Here is a 22625-nt window from a genome sequence, read left to right on the forward strand (position 1 = left end):
CCCAGACTAAGTAGTCTAGGACACGACTAATGTTCTAGTAACTTTATTAATTTTCTTTCCTGAGTGAATATTTATCAAATATGTATTCAGTTTACTATGAATTAAGCTACCTGTCTCTAGAGGAGCAACTCAAATAGCAGGAAGGAAAAGCAATGCTTCTCAACTCTAGCACAAGTTTCATCTCTCTAACGCCTGAAGTGCACAAAGTGCAGGAAAGCCAGACCCAGCACAGCCTGATCCTGTGCAGCTGTGCAGTCTGGAGACCAGGACATGGCACAAGCGTGAATGACTGTCTGGAGCCTTGCATCCTTGTGTAGACAAGCACAGGGCTAACACATGATATCTGAGGTAGTTGCACCTTTTTGGAAGGGATTTTCACACAGCGCCACTCTGACTCTGAAGATGCCCTCTGCTTGTTTTCCACTGAAATTAGAGCTCCTTCACTTTGGCTCAGCATGACTAGGGAGCTTTACCTAAATCATCCCTTATCTTGGCTCTCTGCACTTGCAAACAAACCCCTTCCACCACCTTCCTCTGTACAGGCAGCATCTCACACTCCCTGCTCCCATCCTGTCCAGAGAGATCACAAACCCTCACGTGGCGACCCCCACGTCCTCCTCATTGGTCTCAGGGCTGCCATATCCCCAAAAGCACAGTCACTCGCTCCTGCCTCCTTGGCCATTCCTAGTCCTTCACCACTACTTATTCCTCTAAACAGCTCTGGATGCAGCTGAAGAGAACATCAGACTGAGTGGTTTAACCTGCCAGGCAGCTGAGGAGAACAGTTACTACATGGCTGCAGGTTTGTCCTAATAGGTGACACCTGCCCACATGCTGCTCTGCAGGCTTGTCCCCTGCATTGTCTCTCCCATGGCCAACAGCAGGTGCCTACTTACGGTCTGGGGTATATTCCCAGCCACAGCTTCCAAATCCAAACAAATTTACACATCTGCAACAAGAAGTTCTCTAGACAATATCCTCTCTGGTTTCCTTTCCTTGATGGGAAACATGTCCCATGGGGACCAAGATTATCACTCATTTCTGTGATATCAAACTGTTGTCCTGTCTGGTGTACTCCCAGCCTGCTTCTGCTGAAATGCTGCAATGCTGTAATTTTAACGTGGTTTTGAATATAAAAAGTCAAAGACAATTTGGCTAAACCTGAATCTGAAGAAAGGATTAGGAAGGCAGAGGAATAATAATACATCAATTTAGCAAAGTTCTTGCTGTGAATATAAAAAAGTATGTCAGTAATTTGCATTGATTGCTTAGAGAAAATGCAGAGTGCATGAGTGCTCCGTTATCTTTGCACTGCACCTTTTTTTTGTTATGCTTGTACCAATGCATATTTTACAAAGATTAATATGCTCCCATCAAATCCATATAGTCTTCAGAAATCCATGGGGACATCTGGCAACAAGCTATCACATCTTTTTTCACCATGCTGCTTGCAAACAGATTAGTAACCAGTGAAGTATTCTTAAGTGAGAGGGTAAAATGAACTGGATGTTTTATTGATGCAGAGAGGAGATCAGTGGGAATTCAAGATATGAAGTTGCAAGATGACATCAGGTTGATCGAAGGACCTTTTCCCCTGAATCTGGCAACAGCAAGTAGCTATCAAAAAAGTACACAAAGTAGAAAGCGATCATTAAAAATATCATAATTTAAAGAGTTAGTAAGTGTCTTTGGCAAACTTGTTATCCTTTGCACTTTTTCACTGACTTCACAGGAATACATGATCCAGGGTTCTGTCTTACATAAAAAGGAGGGAAAAGAAACAAATGCAGTTTTGTTTTATCAACTGGGAAAAGAACTATCATTAGTAGATTAAACAAAATTCAATAATTTATTCCTCATTTATACCACCTTTTGGCTGAAAGAAAACCCTTAATAACTTACTGAATTTTGCAGCCATAGTAGACCTTATATCACCCCATACCATCCTAATGAACTACTAGAAGAACAGCTTAACACAGCATCAAACCCAGATATTGAGAGCCTGATACATAATTTCTGTTGATACCAGTTGCACTTGAGCCTGATTCTGAACCACCTCTGAAAATCTTGCTTGTGACTGACTTCTGTTATCAGACTCAGCGTTAATAAAGGCTAGACACAGAAATCTTTTAAGACACTTGAAGAAAAGCAGCCAACAGCTTCACAATATCCATTCTAATAAAGATTCGTTAAATCCAAAGGAGTCGGGGTAGACTTCCATGGAAAAGATAGTTTTGGTATGAGCAAAGCCTGCATCAGAGACTTTAATACACACCACAAAAAACTACCAGCAGTGTAACACATTTGGGTGGTTTTTTGGGAGAGTGACAGCAAAGTGCAGTGGCAGGCAATCAAAAGTACCAGACAGCCTTCATGAGGGCAGTTCACACAATATCTGTGTCCTTTATCCGCAGTCTAGAAGAGCTGTGCAGCTTTACAGTGACATGCATTACAATGAGCCATCTATTTTCAAAACAATCACACTAAAAAGATTTACAGCACATTTACAAGATCTAGTATTAATTTTTTGCAAGAACACACAATTGATCACTATTAAAACACAGGCTTATATCAGTCATTTGCCCCACTACTAGGTAGGGTTGTCAACTTTTTTGTCATCAAGACATGTAGGTGAGCGAAAGACAAACATAACGATGGATTTATGTGGTGCAATGTAATTTTGCTCTGCTTAAACCAAACATCCATATAGTCTAACAAATATCATGCCCTCCCAAATTCTACTTCAAAATCCAAGAGCATATCCATCAAGGCAATTACTTACCATCAAAACCAGCTATAAATTGAATGCCAGAAAACAGAAAGCACAGCAAGATGGTTTCACAACAGCCTTGAAGCTCTGATGAGTTTTTCAGGGCATCACAGCCTATAAACACAGATTTCAGGAAAACTGCAAAAAGTCCACCATTGTCTTCAACCAAGACCCCTGACTTCAAATACATCTGTACTCCAGGAGGGCTATGAACAAGCCCTGGCCACACCTGAAGCAAATTCACTTTAATGGACATCTCAGTCACCACAAGCCAGGTCAGCAGAGCACAGCATCTGATCTGGGGGAAACCAATATCCCTTATGATACAGCTCCCTTTTTGCTTCCATTCTGTTGTACAGCTATGAAAAAAGTAGCAACTACCACAAAAAGATAACAACCCTATCTAGTAGTCATTACAGCTATTGTTACTCTAAACATAGATTAAAAATTGAGAAGTGTGATCAAATTGTTCACTTTTAATGGACAGGTATTGAAAATTACATAAATAGTTGTTTTGCTTAAAGCAGTACCAATTTTTTAACTTCCCAAAGATTTAGTTAAATGACCAGCAATACGAGAAATGAAGGGAAAACGGTTGATCTCCTGGGAAATGACGTGGGCTCATGGACATCTCAGATCCATCATGTAGTTTGCTCATTGTAGAAAGTCAGATGGCAGTTAAGGAGCCAGAGGCTAGACAAGCTGCACATTGCACATTCTCCAGAGCCACACTACACCAAGACCCCAAGTCCTCAAAAATCTCCAAAAGGACAGTGAGGTAATTCCTGTGAGCCCTCACCACTAGGGAACTCATGCACCCTTGTATGTCTGGGACCCAAAATCAGTAACTTGTGTTTGCCTTTAACCAGGCTGTGCTAGTGTGCACCTTAATTTGAGATAACATCTTAATGTTAAGATATTGAAGAGTCATTGCCAGAAAAATACACTAGCCAGTCTCTGAAATAGGAGTGAGAGGAAGACCTATATGCTACAGTAATTCTTGGTTCGTACTTTCCCCTAATTACCAATTTAATGAGTGCCCCTTTGTTTTTCAGGTCACTCCCCAATTATATATTACATGTTTTCTTAGTTCCACAACCTTTAATTCTTTTCCAGTGTTGCAGAATTAACTGGACAGGGTTCTTAATCTTGTCTCTACAAAGAACTTGTTGTAATTGCAATGAATGCTTTCATTTTGCTGGTGTCTGAAATACGATTTGCAGGGGAAGGGGGAGTGCGGGTTGATGCTAGTCCCATCATTAATAACATTCTTGCAGGGATTGTAGTGGTGGGAGTAAAAGCCCCAAAGCTTTTATATAATAATGAGCATGTGCCTGCACGTGAACTGCTCCTTTAAGAAGCCTTGGTCTAGCAGAAGAAGGGGGATCCAGAGAAAAGGCAGCCCTACAGCTAGATAACAGAGGGCAGAGGTTAAATTTGTTGGTATTCTTATTGCAAGGATGGTCACTGCATACCCTCTCCCTGAAGGCTTCACTGAATTAGAAGTGTTTGCCATCGGCACTGCCCTGCTGGTAGAAGGTAAGCTCAGTATGAGACCTCAGCAGCAGTAAGAGTTTTGCCCTTATTATTCCTGGTGGGAAGGGGAAGGAAAATTGAAATAAACAGCATTTGTGGTACAGTCACTCAGACCTATGGTGGTTACTGTATCTACATTACTGGTACTTCTGGTGAGTACTTCAGGATGAGCTGCAAGCTCTTTGCAGTGAGGAGCTGCTCTGTATACATAGCTGCCCTAAGGCAGGGAAGTGCTTGCTACCTAGCTTTCGTATCAAGAATTTGGGATGCAAGATTCTGTTGTTGACTTTTAAAGGATATTTTGTCTTTCTTGGAAGAAAGATGTTGACATGGCTAATGATCTCTCAATAAAATTGGCCTGCTTGTTTTGGGGACTATGATGGCTGCCTTGTAATCAAAGATGTTCAAAATAGCCTGCGAACTGTTCGCATACATCCAGGTAGCATTGGTAGCACTGAAGTTAATGGCTGCTGGGCAAAAGTAACAAAGAAATATACTTGAATGAGATTCAAAACTTCTCAGTGTTAAAAAGCAAAATTTGGGTTAGAAGACCATATTCATCTAATATTTTTTCCTAATTTTTTCCTAACGTCCTGGCTCCGCCAGGGGAGGTTTAAGCTGGACGTTAGGAAAAAATTCTTTACAGAAAGGGTCATTGGGCACTGGCAGAGGCTGCCCATGGAAGTGGTTGAGTCACCTTCCCTGGAGGTGTTTAAGGCATGGGTGGACGAGGTGCTGAGGGATATGGTTTAGTGTTTGATAGGAACGGTTGGACTCGATGATCCGGTGGGTCTCTTCCAACCTGGTGATTCTGTGATTCTGTAATTTAGCCAAAACAGTATTTTCTTAAGGTATGTGTCGCTTTGAGAGACTGCAACAGAATTGTGAATTTTTAACTACCTGGCAGCTAGGAAAGGACAGGCTCATAGCCAGGATTATTTCTGCGTCAGTCACTGGTGCCTCTTCTGAACTACATCTCAATCAGACCCCGGGACCCCATTCCTGCAGAACACTGCTCAGCTGGGGATGGGCCCAACAGCAGAGGAGGAGAAGCTGTAAGCACAGTCAGAATGGAATAAATGCTCATCAGCTCACCCCACAAATACGGAGCTTGGGAGAAAGGAGGATGCTTGCCTTCTCCTTGCAGGCAAGCTCAGCTGGAAGACAGCATCACATCTGCCTGCAAAGAAAATCTAGAAGAGCTGCATCAGAAACTCTTCCTTAGAAATCAGAGAGAGAGAAAAGATCTTCTACCTGACCGGGGCAATCTGCTGCCTAAACAGAATTCATGGTTAAACCTGGCCAACAGCCAGTAAGCCATCTGGAAGGCCTGGCAGGACTTAGCACTCCGTTACTTGGAGGGGAGAAGCGGCAGGAGGACAGGGACACCAGAGCCTGACAGTCAGTGACCTGCTGGGGAACAGGGGCACCACATCCCTTCCAACCCACCCACACAGGCCCACAAGCTGCAGCTTGCTGGGGACCTGCAGCCTGTTGAAGTCAGTCTGGTACAGGCTGGTAACCTTCACTTAAAACTAGATGTGGTCTAACACATTCATGTTTTACTAAAAACAAGTATTTTCTATAGGGTGTTAGGCAGAATGTGCGCAGTGGATTTGCAACAGCACTATCATCAGGCTTAGCAGATCAAACTAAGTAATTAAAGATTAATTCTCTTTCTCAGAGACGGAGAGGAATGCAATGAACACCTTTTTTCTTCAGTTTCTAATGCAGTTTGCAAAAGAGTGCTGGGGAAGAGGAAAACCTTGCATCCACTTCATTAACGGGACACGTTTTCTGTTCCGAAATGAAAACTCAAAACTATTTTTTTTTTGTATTAAGCAAGTTCTTGGTTTGTACATTCATGCCGGCCTTCAAGAAGGCAAAGCATGGCAAAGCCAAAAACAGGGGAAGTATAAAAAAAATTGATACAGTAATAACTCTTCAGCTCTACTCTAAATATGGTCACAACGTACCTGTCCTAAAGGCTCAATTCCATTTGGGAGAGCTGGCAGCAATTTCACCTTGCGGGTGGGAGGTAAGCTGGCAGGGGGGAAAAAAGAACAGCAGATCTTGAACGGCTCCAAATATTCATCCTGGAAATATTTTGTTATATGTTGTGTAACGAAAGACGCACATCAGCCGTTACTATGGTTATGCCATCAGCCATTAACACAATTAAGGGAGAAGCAGGATTTCTGCCTAGACAAAATCATCCATCTTATGTAACTGCAGAATTAAGACAATGAGCATAAGTAACTATGCCACTTTACAGAATTAGGGGATATAAGGATTTTTGGTGCAATACATTTCTCTTTCCAAGAAGAGCACAAAGAAAAAGGCATGCTGCCTCTCATCTGACTGAGGCTTAGAGATGGGATGTTGAGTCAGAGCCTTATCAGAGCTAGAATAATTCAGGTCATCTTGAAAAGCACATTAAAGGACGAAGCTTGAGTTTAAAACGGCAAAGAATGGGTTTCAGGGTGACACAGCTCCATGCTGCATAAATAACCAGGGTTGCTTGGATGCTGCTCTCTGAGGACCAACATTAACTTATTTATTTAAATCTATCAGTGACTGATTTTTATAATTAGATTATTCCTTTCCATGTATAGTCTGTTGACGAAGGGCAGTAATAAGATTGAGCTGGTATGATTCAAGCGCTGTCTAGGTTAGCCTTAGACAAGAGCCCGAAGGAAGGAAAGCAGACTGAAATGCAGCTGAAGAATTTCTGTGCTTAAACACAAAAGAATTTTACAATTTATATTAAAAACAACACATTTCTCTACCAAAGACAGGTCTGGAGATGTGTGCACCAGTAGGGCGTGCTGGCTGTCAGCTCCACTGAAGCTGCCCCCGCTGCTACTCCCTTGTTCTGACCCAGGATGGAGCTGGGCAAGCAGGTTTCTCTATTAAAATCAAAGGCAGAATTACAAATCAGAGTAAACCATTTGTGCTCTGCAAGACTGGCCATATTTTTGATGCTATCTGAAGCATTGGCTTCTGCTGTAACCTGTGACTTCTCTCCTGAAAGTCTTTAACTTGCATCCAGACTGCGACCACTAGAGACATATTCCCTATACATGAATTTCCATAGTAATTATTGTTCTCTTATTAAAGAAAATAGCAGTATATTATAGATAATTTCCATTTCTAGTTGACCCATGACAAACAATTCTTTATTTCAGCCCTGCTTGGTTTCTGTCTGAATGGCTTGACAATTATTTCTTTCCGAAAAATCAAAGAACTCCGAACACCCAGCAATCTGCTGGTTCTCAGCGTTGCACTAGCCGACTGCGGAATCTGCATCAATGCATTCATCGCTGCCTTCTCCAGTTTCCTAAGGTATATTTTCTTTTTCCTAAAGGATGCTCAGGAAAAACACATTAAAATTAACAGCTTAAGTTCTCAGAGGGCGAATTAATTGACTCTCTATAATAGCATACCACCTAATCAACCTTCCCATTCTCTCCAACAGAAACAGCAAAAAAACTCTGCACGGTTCTACCAAGCAAGTAAAAAAGCAGATTTTACTGCATATAATCACTGACAGATTTTAAGGCTGATAATAGAAGACATTTAACTGCACAGCTTTACCTGTGTTTATAGTAGCTAGTCAATTATCAAAATAGTAGTACATTTTTATTTGACTAAATCTCTGGATGGGCTCCAGATTTATCTGCAGGTATTTGTTTTGTTATGAAAACGCAGATCTGCTACCATGGAGTTCATGTTAGTTATGACACACTTGATTTTCCACATTTTCACACGTCTTTTTATCAGAGGATAGAAACAAGCATTTCAGTGAATAATTACAGCAAATCACAAGCAAGCTTTACTCAAAAAAACCCCAGCACCCTATAAAATAACTGATGAATAATTCCACTTAAGTAGCATATATTTAAACCTTTGTAATCCCTTTAATAGAGAACACAAATACATTTCAAGCCAGAATGACTAATGTATTCTCTCTTAATGGATATAAAAATATTTTTGCCAATTAACAAGTAAACAATAAGCTCAAATAAGGCCTTATTCAACACTATTTTACCTCCTCTATAGGTCACTCATGTCAGACACTTATGCCTTGCTGAAATCTATAAAATACCTTTATTGGACCTAGCCAAAAAGCTAAGGTAAATACATCAAAATGAGCTTGGTTTTAACAGTTGCAGGACCTTTTTCTGTAAATAGGAGTGGAAGTTTCTCAGCCTCCCAAAAAGTCAGCTCTCACCTGTTCAAAAAGACTCCTGGGGTAGTCTCCTAATGACTTGTACTGGTGTTCTGTAAATGTGCAAGAAAGGAGATGGATGACGATTTCTACTTCACAGCCAGCTTTATGAACATAAGAGTCAGGTTAGATGAACACAGAGAAAAAAAGCCATGGCTCTTCGTCATGGGTGACAGGATATTGAAGGCACATGTCAACAGATGTCTGCTGGATGAGACCACCTCAGGGTTCTTTTTATACGAAGTCTGCAAAGACATTTGGAAGCCTCAGTCTTGCTGTCAGGAGAATTTTTATTCATTGTGAGCTTTTATACCAACTTTCCAAAAGGTTATTTCTCATTGCTACTTCCATATGTTGATGAATTGGCTGCTGCCAGAGTGTGCAAATTTTGAAGGTATGGATAATTAGATGAAATGTAGATTTCAAATAAAACTTTCCAATGCATAAAAGAAGGTTCTATTTTCTTCTCCGTATTAAGAGCAAAAATAGCTGTTGTACTATACTAGACCCCAGAGCAAAACACACGCTGGCAAATACCTAAAGGCAACCACAGTAAGAGCTTTCACAGCGTTTCTCAGAAAGCTCGTGCAGAGGCTATCGTTTTGCCCTCTCCATTAATGCAATTTCCAAACAAGTCCTCACCTTTTTCTATAGTTTTCTTAACATATTCCTTGTTTGTTGACAGATACTGGCCCTACGGCTCTGAAGGCTGTCAAATCCACGGATTCCAGGGCTTCTTGACAGCGCTAGCCAGCATCAGCTCCAGTGCTGCAGTCGCCTGGGACCGGTACCATCACTACTGTACAAGTAAGGACTACAATTTACCTCAACTTTGCCCAGATCCTACTATAAGGCAGCTTGCTTAGATTTCAGAGAATCAAAGCAAGCACGTATTTATTATCTGCATATCTTATATGCAAGTTTGTCTCATGCACTCGAGACAGAACAAATATAATCAATCTTTCTAAAGGACCTCTTCGCCTAGAGGGGGCACTAACCAACACCCTTCAAGAGATATTTACTCTTCCAGATCACATCTAAGTCTGGACCCTCTTGCCACACCATCACCCTCTCCATAAATATTCTTCAATGTCCCAAACAAAATCCACCTCCTCATATTGAATTAAAATCTATGCACCTTGCGCTTCCATCCAGTATCCTGCTGTGTACCAAACAGATCTTCATGCCCATGCAGAGTTTACTAATTACAGATAAATTTCACGTAGCTAGAAGCTGCCTCTACAGATACAGCAGCTGGAACTGAGCCCACAGCAAAGCACTTTTGCAGAGGTACAATTGGGCAGATGGAGTTCAGCAGCCCCGGTGAGAGAGACACAGGCACTTTGGGGCACAAGAGCAATTTGTGGGGCTTGTGCTACATTCCACTCCCCATTATGAAGACTGACTCAGCATATCTGTTCCCAAGCAAAGAACAAATTATTTGCAAGTTTCAATAAACGCAGCAGAGCTATTTTTAAGTACTGGCAAGGGGAGGAATATGTTATTTTTCTTCTCTTAGTGAAGGTCATTATTTGGGTTTTTCTTTTTGCAATCTAGTTTAACTACCTCTGACATCTTAGCTAAAATTACTGGCAATCTAATATTAGACAGGGTGATCAAACCAAGAAAATAAGTCCACAAAAAAGGGGAATTTATGAAAGAATAATTTTCATTTAGGTAAGAAGCAGAGACTGACAGGATTGTCAAATATATGGATTTACAGAGATAGATACAGTGGTTTTTGTCACAGAACTACCTCCCAGACTTTGGTGCTCCTGGATTTATGCATTCATGTAACGAGTGGAAATCTCTGCTGAATTAATTTGCTGAGTTGGACTTGGTGTCTGTGGAGACAGTTAGGATTTCTGCTGAGACTCCAGCTGTGCTCCAGCCACCACTGAGATTGGGGAGAACAGGGGAATAATTGTATTCTCTTAGCACAGATGTCAGGAAGCACAAAGGGCATTTTCATCTGCTGTAAAACACACTAGCAGCCTTGAGAGCACTGGAACTGGCAAGATCTGCCTTCTTGTGAATATGGTCCATGTGGATGATGTTTGCTTTTGTCCAATAAGATAGATTTGTGCTGTCTGCTTTATGGATGCTTTTAAAGGGGCCTCACCTCTCCCCAAGCACCAATTTTCACAGCAGTTTAGTACCCGTCATCCCCACTTCCTTCTCTAGGTTACTCTTAAATAGCCTAAGTTCTAAAAGTTTTTAGGAAAGGATTAAGTGACAATCAGGGTGTACAATCTCACTGTCCTCATTAGGAAAAGGAAAAGAGACAAAATACAAGATAGAAACTTATTCTGAAATGACATCTTAGCACTCCAGAATACTATGAATGCCCTAACCTGCACTATTTGGCCATTTTGGCATTTATGTGAGAGCTCTGTCACCTAGGAGAAATGGATGAGGTTTTACCATGCAGATCCACGCCTGTCATGTTCCCTGCTAGAGCCAGGCTCTCTCCAGACAAGCGAGGAGTCCAAAACACCTCACGTGACCTCGTAATTCCCAAAAAAAATCATGTCCCTTTGGCAATGCTGATAGACAAAGGCAGTCTGATGATCCCTTTGAGAGTGGAAAAGTTGCCAACTTTTTGTTCTGCAACTTTTGTAAAGAATTCAGCTCAGGCAAGGAAATGTTTTGGGTTTTTTTCCATGATCAAAGGCCCCAAATAATTTAAGCTGTAAGCTAAATCCATACCAATACCCTTCGGACACCGAGGTGTGTCTGGAGTTGGAAGAGTAGTATCTGTATCTTACAAGATAGACAGCCTGAAAATAGGCATGTCTGTGGAAAAACATTTTACTCTCTGCAATGTTGACTTTAATGCTTTTCTGTCATGCATTCCTCCAGTCAAGAACACAGGGAGAGACACCCTTAGGGCACAAGATTCTTTACTTTGCACAAATTTTTACTTACTGATGGCTAAACACTGCTGCCATTACTGAACATTTTGAACAAAAAAAAAAAAACAGAAACTAAGACAAAAACCCAGAAGGTTTTCAAAACTTATGGTCTGTGGCTGTTCCAGTAAAACCAGACACTCCTGGTTTCACCCTTCACAAGTTGATTGCAAGGAAGATTAAGTCATATTTCATAGCTCTGATATACCAAGCCTACAGGCTATGCTGTGTTCTCAATCCATACATTAAACTTCCATTGACACTGGTGCTGGTTGCATGCCTGTACAAAAGGTACAAAACAGCTTTGCTTAAAAAATAGTTATCAACCTTATCTTGATTCCCTGGGAACTGGTACTCCTTCCAGTCTCATGTCTATCATCACCACTGTTTTTCTTATGTTCTAACAGTTTCCAAGAAAAACCTTTGTTGTGGCATTCCTCAGCTCAGCATTTAATTATCCGCTACCCATATTTCTGAGGGAGAAAGAGCTGATAAGAATGTGAGAGTACTATGATAGTGAGGGAAAAAAAAAAATGGGACTTTTCAGCCATTCCAGATGCTAATAACAAATATAATCACCAAAATCCTGAAAAAATAAATTAACCCAGTTTTAAATTTGGAAGTCAATACAACCCTCAGTGACAAAGTGCTGGCCTTAAAGACATATTGCTAACTAGATACATCACTCACAAGAAGACAAATTCATGTGAATTTGCATGTGGAAGACAATAGTACAACCACCGCACATTACAAAAACTAGAGTTTCAAGACTTCTACTCTTCCTCCTTTTGCTTTCTTCCATCTCTTTCCATCCCCTAATGTGGCTTTGGGACCTACTTTCACAGCAAGGAGGAGAGAATTACAAACGTTGGTAGTGTAAGAGCATGCAATAAGAGGAGGAAAGGCAGGGGAGTCTGAAGGCTTTGAATGCCAGTCACTACATGGGAAAACATTAGGAGGAAAAGGAGAAAAAAGAAGCCATTTTATGTTTGTGCATGACAGTGAAGGAGAAAAACTAAAAAATTCAAACTCTGAAGAAGCTGTTTATCAGTAGTCAAGCATTCAGGACAGATAACCACATTTTATATCACAGAATGGTTTAAGTTGGAAGGGACCTTAAAGATCATCCAGTTACAACCCCCTGCTATGGGGTAGGGCACTTCCCACTAGATCAGGTTGTGTCAATGTAGACATTGTCAGCTCTCATTTCCTGGCCATTCAGATGTGGAAAACATCCCAAATTCTGTTCTTAACATAGCAAGGGAGGAAGCAGTGAGACTGAGGGGTCTCACTGAACCTGGGACCAGACAGGCAGAGCGTAGCTGGTGGACAGGCCAGGGGGTCAGCAATCTGAGAGCAGACAGGCATCTACCGCAGGGATGTCTGTGCTGAAGGCATTTCAATCTAATTCATGCTTCATTCTGGTGAGAGGGCAGCAAGCTGCCATCAGCAGATTATGGAGAGGGGAAAGATCCTGGTCTGTTTCTTTCCTTTCATAACTACAGCATACAGTTATAGTTTTAAAAGGAAAGATAAAAGTCTAGAAGATTTTACACTTGCATTTAAAAATTAGGGGGAAATGGAAAATCTGATTATTTATATCAGCAATTTTCTCAATATTACAAGAGAAATGAAGAACAAAGCAGGGATTTTGCAGCAGCACTCAATTTCAACAAGTAGAACTGCAGTGAGTTTTATCTAATCCTTAACATTCAAGGAAATCTAGGTTGTTATATCAGTAGTCAAAGATTAGCAAACTACCATCTGCTCCAATTCCAGCTGTCAGCTCTGTCAAATTAGGAGCCTGTCCTTACCCTCAGTCGCAGCCACCCCACCACCCTGCCTTCATTCAGTCCTGCACCTATCTTCCCTGACAAAAATGCTAGTATTTATTCACATCTTGCATTTCCACTGAAGCAGGAGGTAGTCACCAAGATGGCTTTATGATCATGGAAAACCAGAGGAAAAAAAAAAAAAAAGGAGTAAAAATATATCTCAAATAGGTTATTTTAAAGATATTTTTCTAATGATTTAGGAAAAAAAAGAAGCTATTATGAAGCGCAGCTTGCTTATTCCTATGAAAATATATTACTACTTGTGAGCACCAGAGACTGCAAATATTTTGCAGACCATTAGCAAGGAAAAGGGACCTTTCCCCTCGCCTCTGTCCTAGAAAATCCTGTTGATCTTTTGTTTGAGAAATTCACTGCAAACATTAGCGTGAACTCTAGTTCAAAGGTAGCCACTGCAACAGAGACGCACATTTGCTCTTTCTGTTTAAAAATCAGCTAAATGTTTGATCAGTTTGTAAAGTTTAAAAAACCCTGAATTTGTAAATGCCCCCACAGGCTAAAGATGGAGAAATAGTTTGTGATTATATCACTAAAAACTGGGCAGTGTAATCAAAAGGATTGTTCAATGTTCTACAAGGCACTTACTAAAATTAAAACTTTGAAATCACAATTTCAGTAATCTTTAAACACTGGGGGTTTTTTTGTTTAAGAGTAACCTCTTTCACTTCCAAAGGAATTAGAGAAGACATTTAAAATCCCTTATATTAATATTTCACTGTATGAGAAAAAAAAGTTTCCTTCTTGCTTTGCAGGGAGAGAAAGCCAGAGCACAACAGTGATTAAACTTAATAGGACCAAATTGCCAGCACTGGGCCCTAATCAGGAATTGTATCCTTAAGCATATGCTGACCTCCATACATACACATTTAACTGAATTGGGACCAACATAGCTATTACATTCAATTTTATCAGGTCAAAAAAAGGCATTTAAGGCAAAGCAAAGGCCTGCTTTGCACAAAAACAACCCAACTGCTCTCAACTTGGTCTCTTGCTGCCCACCTTCTAAGATAAGAATATTTTTGCCATGTGAAGGGAAGGTGATTATTTCACCATTCTTGTATTGAAAGTATTTTTTCTGGGTAAAACTAAAATAACATCATTTGTTCAATTTCATATTCACACATCTTTAGCTACTTCTGTTGTGTCATTAGATGTTTTGTGGAGGGCCAAGAGGCAGCTAATTTCATTAGGACTATTTCACCATTATTCTCATTTAGCAAAAGGCCAAATCCAAAAGGGAAAAAAAAATAATTTTGTCAGTTCTGACTCTCTTGCTTTCTAGTGTCAAAATGGGACTCCTTAAATGTGAGGAGAGAGAACTTAGGAACTTAGCTCCAGAGAGATGAGCTTTCCAAAGGTAGGCGGCCAGGACACACCTGGTGGCAGACTCAGTGATTGCAAGGTCCTTTTCTTCTACATCTAATAAGAAAATCCCTTTCCCTAACACCCACAGAAAAGTAACTAAAATGGACTCTTTCTTACAGCTTTTCATTAAAAAAAAAAAAAAAGGAGAAACGTTAAAGCATAAGATTAGGATAATACAGGAAAAAAGGAGAGCTAATAAATTGAGAACTGCAGCAGAGGGAGAACCGTGGCAGGGCACTGCCAACCAAAAGCACAGGGAGTTTTCCCCAAAGTATCCTACAGGCTGCACTTCTCCTGATAAAAAAATTAAACGGAGAACTATTCATTAAAGCCATTGGTAGAAAATATTTGAAAGCAATTTCAGCAGAAGGCCTTACAACTTTCTTAGTGCCTGCATGCACCCCAGCTGGTAGCACATGGGGCAAGAGCAAAGATGTGGCATGAAGAGAGTAGGCACCATGAAAGACCCCAGAGGTGGTGGGAGCCAGTGGAGCAAGAGCTGCCCCTGCTTTAGCCTTGCACAGAAAGCAAAGAAGGCAAGATTTCCACCACACACATTCCAAAGCACGCGGACAGCTAGATCAGTCACTTTCCATCACTGCAGGCACCTGTGAGCTGTCTTCGGCACACCACCAGCACCACCCCAGCGCTGAGGAGAAATCATGTCCATGCCAAGGTCTTCTCCTTACATCCAAAGCTCCATAAGGTGCCAATGTGGGGCAACAACCCAGTGACACCAAAGTTTCTCAGTTACAGCGCATCACAATGAGACCTTCAAGATACTGCAATAGTCCATGAAGAGAAAGGTTGGAGTAGAAAATAGTTTCTGCTACAAGATACTATGAAAAATAATTGGCATTAACTATTTTATAGGACTTGCTGAGAAGCAAAGAAAATCCCAAGATTTAGTTTGCTTTTTCAGAAGATCAGGAGGGCTTGCCACTTACGAAACAGTGCTCCCAAAGCAATAAAGCTACTTTTGGCATGAGCTTGGTTTAAAATAAACAACTCCAATCCAGGTTTTGGTACAGCTGCTTTTGATAAAGCCTTTATAAAGTTTCTAGAACATGTAAAACCAAAAAATCCTCATAGCTTGCCTAATAAGCTTTTTCCTGACTGAATTCCAAGTTACAGTTGCACAACACTAATATGCAAGAAAGACTATGTAGAATAGAAATAGAAACCTTAGATGAGTAACAAACTCTAAACATACTTGTTTAAGCATATATGTAAATAGCATGTAGTTCTAGAAGGTACAGCATTGGTTACATTGCTTCTTGGGACTGGAAGGTTAAGAATAATTACAAGTTACTAAGAAGTTTGACACTTATTTCTAGTCCCCTAAATCAGAAACTATTGCTTTGTTTTCATTTATGCCATTCTAGACTCATATTAAGTCAGTACTACAAAGCAATATTTGAGCCTTTGCAGCCAAAGTACAGCTATGCAGGAATCAAAAAGACAGATTATAGTCACTATCATTCTTTGTTAGTAATTATTTAAAAAATAATTGTTTAAATGACTAACAACAGACTTTTTAATAACTACCATATTAAAACAGAGGATTTACTCAAAATGGAGGGGTTTTTTTACTTTTTCGTTGGTATTTAAATTGCAATGTGTACTCTTGTGTTTTCCCAGAACTAATTTTTTTTACCATCCACACCAAACAATTCTTCCAAGTAGATTTTTAATGCAACTTAAGCTCTAATTCTTATCCCTGAATAACCTCCAGGAGACAAGAAAAAGGACAGAGGACATCATTCCTGTAAAAGTGCAATTTCACTAACACACCTACTTTATTATTCAAAATAAACAGGGACAGTATAAGACAAAGTAACTACTGTAGTTTCCAGTTCTTCCTGGGGGTGCTGCCATGTGGAGATCTCCAGCCTGTGCTGCCCTCACACGCTCCCCACCCATGGCAGAGCCTCACCTCATGCATCTCGCCTCCGATTCCTCGCCTTTGCAAAGAAAGGTCAGAATTGGCCTGAATCTTCTTGTTGCTGCTGTTAAGGGCAGACAAAAAGATTGCTTCCCAGCCTCAGTGAAAATTACATCATTACTCCTCCTTAACAGGAGATTTGATTAAAAAGCAGTAGCAGGCAAAGTCACAGTGCTTCTTGCTGGTGCAGCTGGCGTCATGGGCTATTCAGCATGGGCATGACTATGGATGTTAGCCTCAATAATGAAATTATCCAGGCCTTTTTACACGCAAGCAGCGAGGCTAACACAATCTCCCACAGCAGCAGAGAAGCCTGCCTGCCTTCTCTGTGAAGAAATACTTCCCATGTCTTCTGATGTTTCCAGTCTTTCATTTCATTCATTGACCTATTCCAATGGTAGTTATGGAACGGGATGAGAGAGACACAAATGATCATTTCTATAACAACATTAGGTAAAAAAACGTACTAATGCTGAGCTTCACATTTCCTGTTCCAGGCTCTGCAATGATCTTCAGAACAGAATAATTTGGACAGCAGTATTTTTAGAACAAGATCTGTGGTCAGTCGGCGTGTCCCTGCCCATGGCAAGGGGGTTGGAGCTGGATAAACTTGAAGGTCCATTCTAACCCAAACTGTTCTATGATTCTAAGATTCTAGGATATTGATGAGCAGTGATTAGGAAACAGGGAATATTTACTAACCATGCACACGCTGCATTCTGGAGCACATGAAGAGCCATATTTCTGACCTGACCCACATCCTGTAGCACAGCTCTAGCCCTTCAAATACCATTTATTGTATCACCCTGCACCTTCTACTCTATGCCTTATCTGAGTCTTTAAAAGCCTGCCCTAAACAGAACAACAACATTTAACAGCAGCTGTATCTCCAGTGTGGTACAAAGCTGAGAAGCAACACAACATTTGGAAAGTTAAATTTTCTGTTTCCTGAAGTCTAAAATCTTCCCCAAGATTTTATGCAAGGTTGATTCCTTCAGACTCAGGACAGCTTCAGGCTACAAAAACACAGACAACTGCTTGTTTCTGCCAAGGTCCAGGGCTCTGACCCCATGGAGTCAGAGAGCTTTTCTCCATGGTTTTGTTCTGGGCATAGAGACCCACTTTTCTCTTCCTGCAGGGAGCAAGATGCAGTGGAGCACAGCCATCTCCATGATGTTGTTTGCATGGCTGTTTGCTGCCTTTTGGTCCGTGATGCCCTTGCTGGGGTGGGGAGAATACGACTACGAGCCCCTCCGAACCTGCTGCACACTGGACTACAGCAAAGGGGACAGGTGAGTATTGCCACTCTCTCACTCCTTACTCATCTGTAAGCTGCAGCTTTTCTGGGTTTAGGACTTGAATCTCTTTCAGGATGGTTTTGGTTTTGTGCAGTCAAGCACTGAAAGCGATTGTCCCAATCTACTCCACACTGGTAGATCCCCCACCTTGTGTTGTGTGCAGTTCCTGGTGCTACAGTATAAAAAAAAATATAAAATTACTGGAGAGTGTCCAGAAGAGGCCACAAAGTTGGTGAAGGGTTTAGAGGGGAAGCTGTATGAGGGGCAACTAAAGTCACTTGGTCTGTTCAGGCTGCAGAAGAGGAGACTGAGAGGAGACCTCATCATGGTCTACTGCCTCCTAACAAGGGAAAGAGGAGGAGCAGGCGTTGATCTCTTCTCTCTGGTGACCAATGAGAGGACCCGAAGGACTGGCAGGAAGATGTGCCAGGGGAGGTTTAGGTTGGATATTAGTCACCCAAAAGGTGGTGGGGCACTGGAACAGCTCGCCAGGGAAGCAGTCAGGGCGCCAAGCCTGACAATATTCCAGAAGCTTTTGTACAATGCCCTTAGACACGTGGTGTGAATATTGGGGTTGTCCTATGCAGGGACAGTAGCTGGACTCAATGATCTTTGTGGGTTCCTTCCAACTCTGGACATTCTACAGTTGTAGGGATGCTTAAATTTAGAAACCAAATACCTGCTATGATTTTCTGCAAAACTAACCCATACCACACAGAACAGCACGGCACAACTTACTCATCCTTCAGCAAATGCTGCACCTAAGACTTGTTGACAAAACAGATTCAGGCAATTTTAAAAACGTAACTTGATGGATATTTACAGTAAATTTACAAATATGCCCTGGAAAAAGTTAACCACCTCTTTTTTCCCCTCCCCTTCCTCACTCTTTTCAGAAACTATATCACGTTCCTTTTTGCTCTGTCCATTTTCAATTTCATAATCCCTGGCTTCATCATGCTGACATCCTATCAGTCCATACACCAGAAGTTCAAGAAAACTGGGCAGTATAAGGTAAGAAAGCTTCCTCATCCCCTGTAACCACCTTGCCTTAATAGGGCTGCATCCAGTAGAGACAAGGTCCTCAAAAATCCAGTTTCTTCCACAGAGGCTTTGGCTCAGCAACCTCTGTGCTAACTCTCCAGTCTTAATAGAACAGCAGGGTCCACTAGAGCAGGATAGGGCCAGCCAAAAAGTTTGTGGAAACCCCATTCTTTGAGATTTCAAAATTTGACTAGCCAGACATATCTGCCTCAAACTAGTGCTGTAAATAGTTCCTCATCAAATCAGGGTTCAGACCAATGACCCCAAGGATTCCCTTCCACTAGCACTGGTCCAATTCCAGTCACAAAACAGACATGCAGCATGCAGAACATTTGGCAATAGCATAACAATATTTATCCAGAGAACCTTTGCTCAGGAAGGATCATTATTTCCTGCTTTGCTACAGGCTCTTTGCTTATCACTGAGAAAGTCAGCCAGAACTGCAGCAGTGCAAGGAAACATGCAGTCACCCTGGGGGGGAAGAAGGGCCTTCCTAAACACGCTGTGTTTACAGTTGACTGAGGATAATCAGTAATCTTTATGAGCTGGAAACAGGAATTTCTCTGACGTGGCAGGTTTATGGGAATGTCATGTGGTGATTATAGGAGCTGTTCCCCTAGGTGCAGGCTATACAGTCTGGGGCACTATGCACGGCAGGCAGGCACTGCCCAACCCTTGCCCTCAGTGAAGGCTGTCATTTCTCAAGGGAGATGTTATACCAGCAAAGAGACAGTCAGATTGGTTTGTAGCTGTTTGGAATATATATGTGTGCCTTCTACATATTTAAGAAATCTAAGTGTTCATTATTATATCTATTACCGTTATTTTAGTGAGTTTATGCAATAGCATGCAATTTCCTCCTTATGATGCTCCGTAGCTATGCAGACAAGTTGCAATGAAGAAAATTTAAGGATGAAATTTTCACTTCCCTGCTCATTAATATTTGAGGCACTTGGGAACAGCTTGCCATGAATGCTACAAATGAACTGCTAGCATGAAGGACACAGGAATCCTACTAGTACAACACAGATGCCACTGCACCTGTCACACTGCCATAGTAGTGGCTTCACAGAGTTTGTCTGCAAGACCCTCTAAGAAGTCAGTAAAAGATCATTCCTTTTTATCTGTTTTAAAAATTATACGTTGCCCTCCTCCCCGGAAGTAGTTACTGGCCATGGCTTTTATGTCTAGCACACACTCTGATTTAACTAATCCACCATAAAGTTCTTTGTCATCTCTGCCCAGAAGCATCTGAAAGCCCCTAGGAACAGGGCTTTGGAGCTGGCTCCACAGGCAGACCTTGACACAGAGAGCCGTGTTTGCACACTTCTGATATCGACAGCAAAGTAGTGGCAACACGGCAAATCCTGCTGGCCAGTCCTTTCCTGTTACTGAACACAAACCATGGGTCTCACAGATCTGTCCCATCCACTTATTGCAGCACATGGTTGTGAAACAGAGGAATTTCTTGCTCTTGTTTTTCAGTTTAATACTGGTTTGCCATTGAAGACACTGGTCATTTGCTGGGGTCCCTACTGCCTTTTATGCTTCTACGCAGCAGTTGAAAATGTGATGTTCATTTCACCAAAATACCGCATGGTACGTCTATGCCATCCAAGGGAATTCAAACAGTGACATTGTCTCCTAACTCTCCCCTTTCTCCATTCCTATGGAACAAGGACAATCTACTCACAACTGGGTTTACCTATAATATACAAGTAGATGATTTCCTCAAAGCATTCTGTTCATCTACCACTCTTAAGGCAGAACAGCTAAGAACAGTGATACTGAAGGCATTGTATTACTGCTCTGATCGAGAAACAACTTAGGAAGTCAGATGGGGTTCTTCAGCAGTCAGTTATGGTTCTGTAGCTTGTACCACTTCATGGTTTGTTGGACCTTTGCATCCTTCCAGAGTCAAATAGCAGCACAAAGCTGAAAACTTTGAAGAGACCGTCTCGCTCATTTTTCTAAATACTTTTCTCAGGGAAACTGCAATTGATCACTCTTAAGGTTATGTTGCCTCTTACGCTGACTTCTTTATTTTCTATAAGTCTTGGCCCCAGGACTGCTTCTGGGACTCTGTAACATCACAAACCTTTCAACTTTCATTCAGTCAAAAAAAAAAAAAATCAGTCCAGTTTCAGGTCACCAAATGCATTACTGTACTTCGCTATTCAGTATCCTACATAAAATAATTTGTTAGCAATAGCAGCCCACTTATCCATCAAAAGCTGTCCATGACACACCCTTCACTCATCCTAAGTGTTTGTATCTACTCTCAACTGAAATATCCCAATTTCAGGTAATGCTGACCTAAATTCTTTCTCCTGGCACCTATAATTTCCTGCACAAAGGTCTCCAACAGACCAAATTGCTTTTACCTGTCACCATTCTGGGAGTAGCAAGCTACTGCTGTTGGAGACAGGTATTTGTTTAGGAAACAGCAGTGGCTGAAATCAGCTCATTAGCTTCACAGTACATTTTGCTATTAATAAATATTTTGTTTCACAACAGATTCCTGCCGTTATTGCCAAGACAGTGCCAACAGTGGATGCCTTTGTATATGCCCTGGGGAATGAGAACTACAGAGGAGGAATATGGCAGTTCCTCACAGGGCAGAAGATTGAGAAAGCAGAGGTTGATAACAAAACTAAATAAGCCATTATGGTATTAAGTCAAATTAATGCACGTACAACACTGAAAGCAAAACAGTAGAGGAAGCTGCATTCTGATGTGTACGCATAAAGGTGGTTCCACATTGGAAAGGCTGTGCCTTCGCTACAAGCAATGAAGTACTGAAAGAAAGCCCTCCAGATAACTTCCCAAACCATCTCAAGCTGCTTGTCAAACAAGCTGCCTTAAACCTGTGTTGATTGTCATCAGTCTCATTTTATATGGCACTGCAAATAAACTATGTGCTGGAAAGCATTTTTTTTCCTGATAGACTAACATAAAAGCTCAGTAAATTAACTGAAGTAGGGTATTAGTTTATTGAGCGAGGCCGCCTCAAATCAGTTTATGCAGTCTGTCCATATGGTAACGTCTGGATTACTAAAAGATTAAAGGAGTACCCAGTATTACACCACATGTCTGTATAAATAGCTTGTTCATCTGAACAATGCATGCTCAATGCACCCAAAACGGAAATTCCCAAGATTCTACAATGAATCTGCCATCTTGATTCCATAAAAAACATTTCAGTGGGCATTTCACTCCAATAAGTAATATTAGCTTGGCTCCTACTCAAATAAATTAGTGTGTGACATTCAGCTTTGTCACACACTCAACTGCATTGGATTTTGCAGCCGCTGCTTACCAGGACAATCAACAAGCTCATGGTCAATCGTAAAAGCATTCACCTTTTTATCAAACGCTGTGCAAAAACAAGAGAGGTACTGGTCAGATTCTGTTCTAAAAATGTCGTAAGAATAAAAATTAAGTTAACATCTGCCATTAAACTCCCCTATGCTCTATATGAGTGAGAACAACCATTGACTTAGTGTCTGCATAGTTGAAGCAATTAAAAAGCCACTTATTTTACAATTACCAGAATTCATATCTATTTTAAACTATCAGAAATACCCACTGTAAATGTTTATATTTGCTCACATTGCCTAGAGGATGAACAACTGCCAATGTTGCCTGTTACTACAAGACGTGACTCAATC

At 41.2% G+C, this 22625-nt stretch overlaps 1 protein-coding gene across 1 annotated transcript; it reads left to right on the forward strand.

Moving 5' to 3' along the window:
* The first annotated feature begins 4051 nt into the window (after positions 1-4051).
* RGR (retinal G protein coupled receptor) lies at positions 4052-22154 on the forward strand. The gene is made up of 7 exons (XM_069864002.1): positions 4052-4309; positions 7495-7651; positions 9223-9344; positions 17751-17904; positions 18807-18924; positions 20440-20553; positions 21472-22154. Exons 1-7 carry the CDS (start codon positions 4231-4233, stop codon positions 21613-21615), a joined length of 888 nt encoding a protein of 295 aa, XP_069720103.1. The 5' UTR covers positions 4052-4230; the 3' UTR covers positions 21616-22154.
* Positions 22155-22625: the final 471 nt, after the last annotated feature.

Source organism: Phaenicophaeus curvirostris, chromosome 9 (genome assembly GCF_032191515.1).
Source record: "Phaenicophaeus curvirostris isolate KB17595 chromosome 9, BPBGC_Pcur_1.0, whole genome shotgun sequence".
NCBI lineage: Eukaryota > Metazoa > Chordata > Aves > Cuculiformes > Cuculidae > Phaenicophaeus > Phaenicophaeus curvirostris.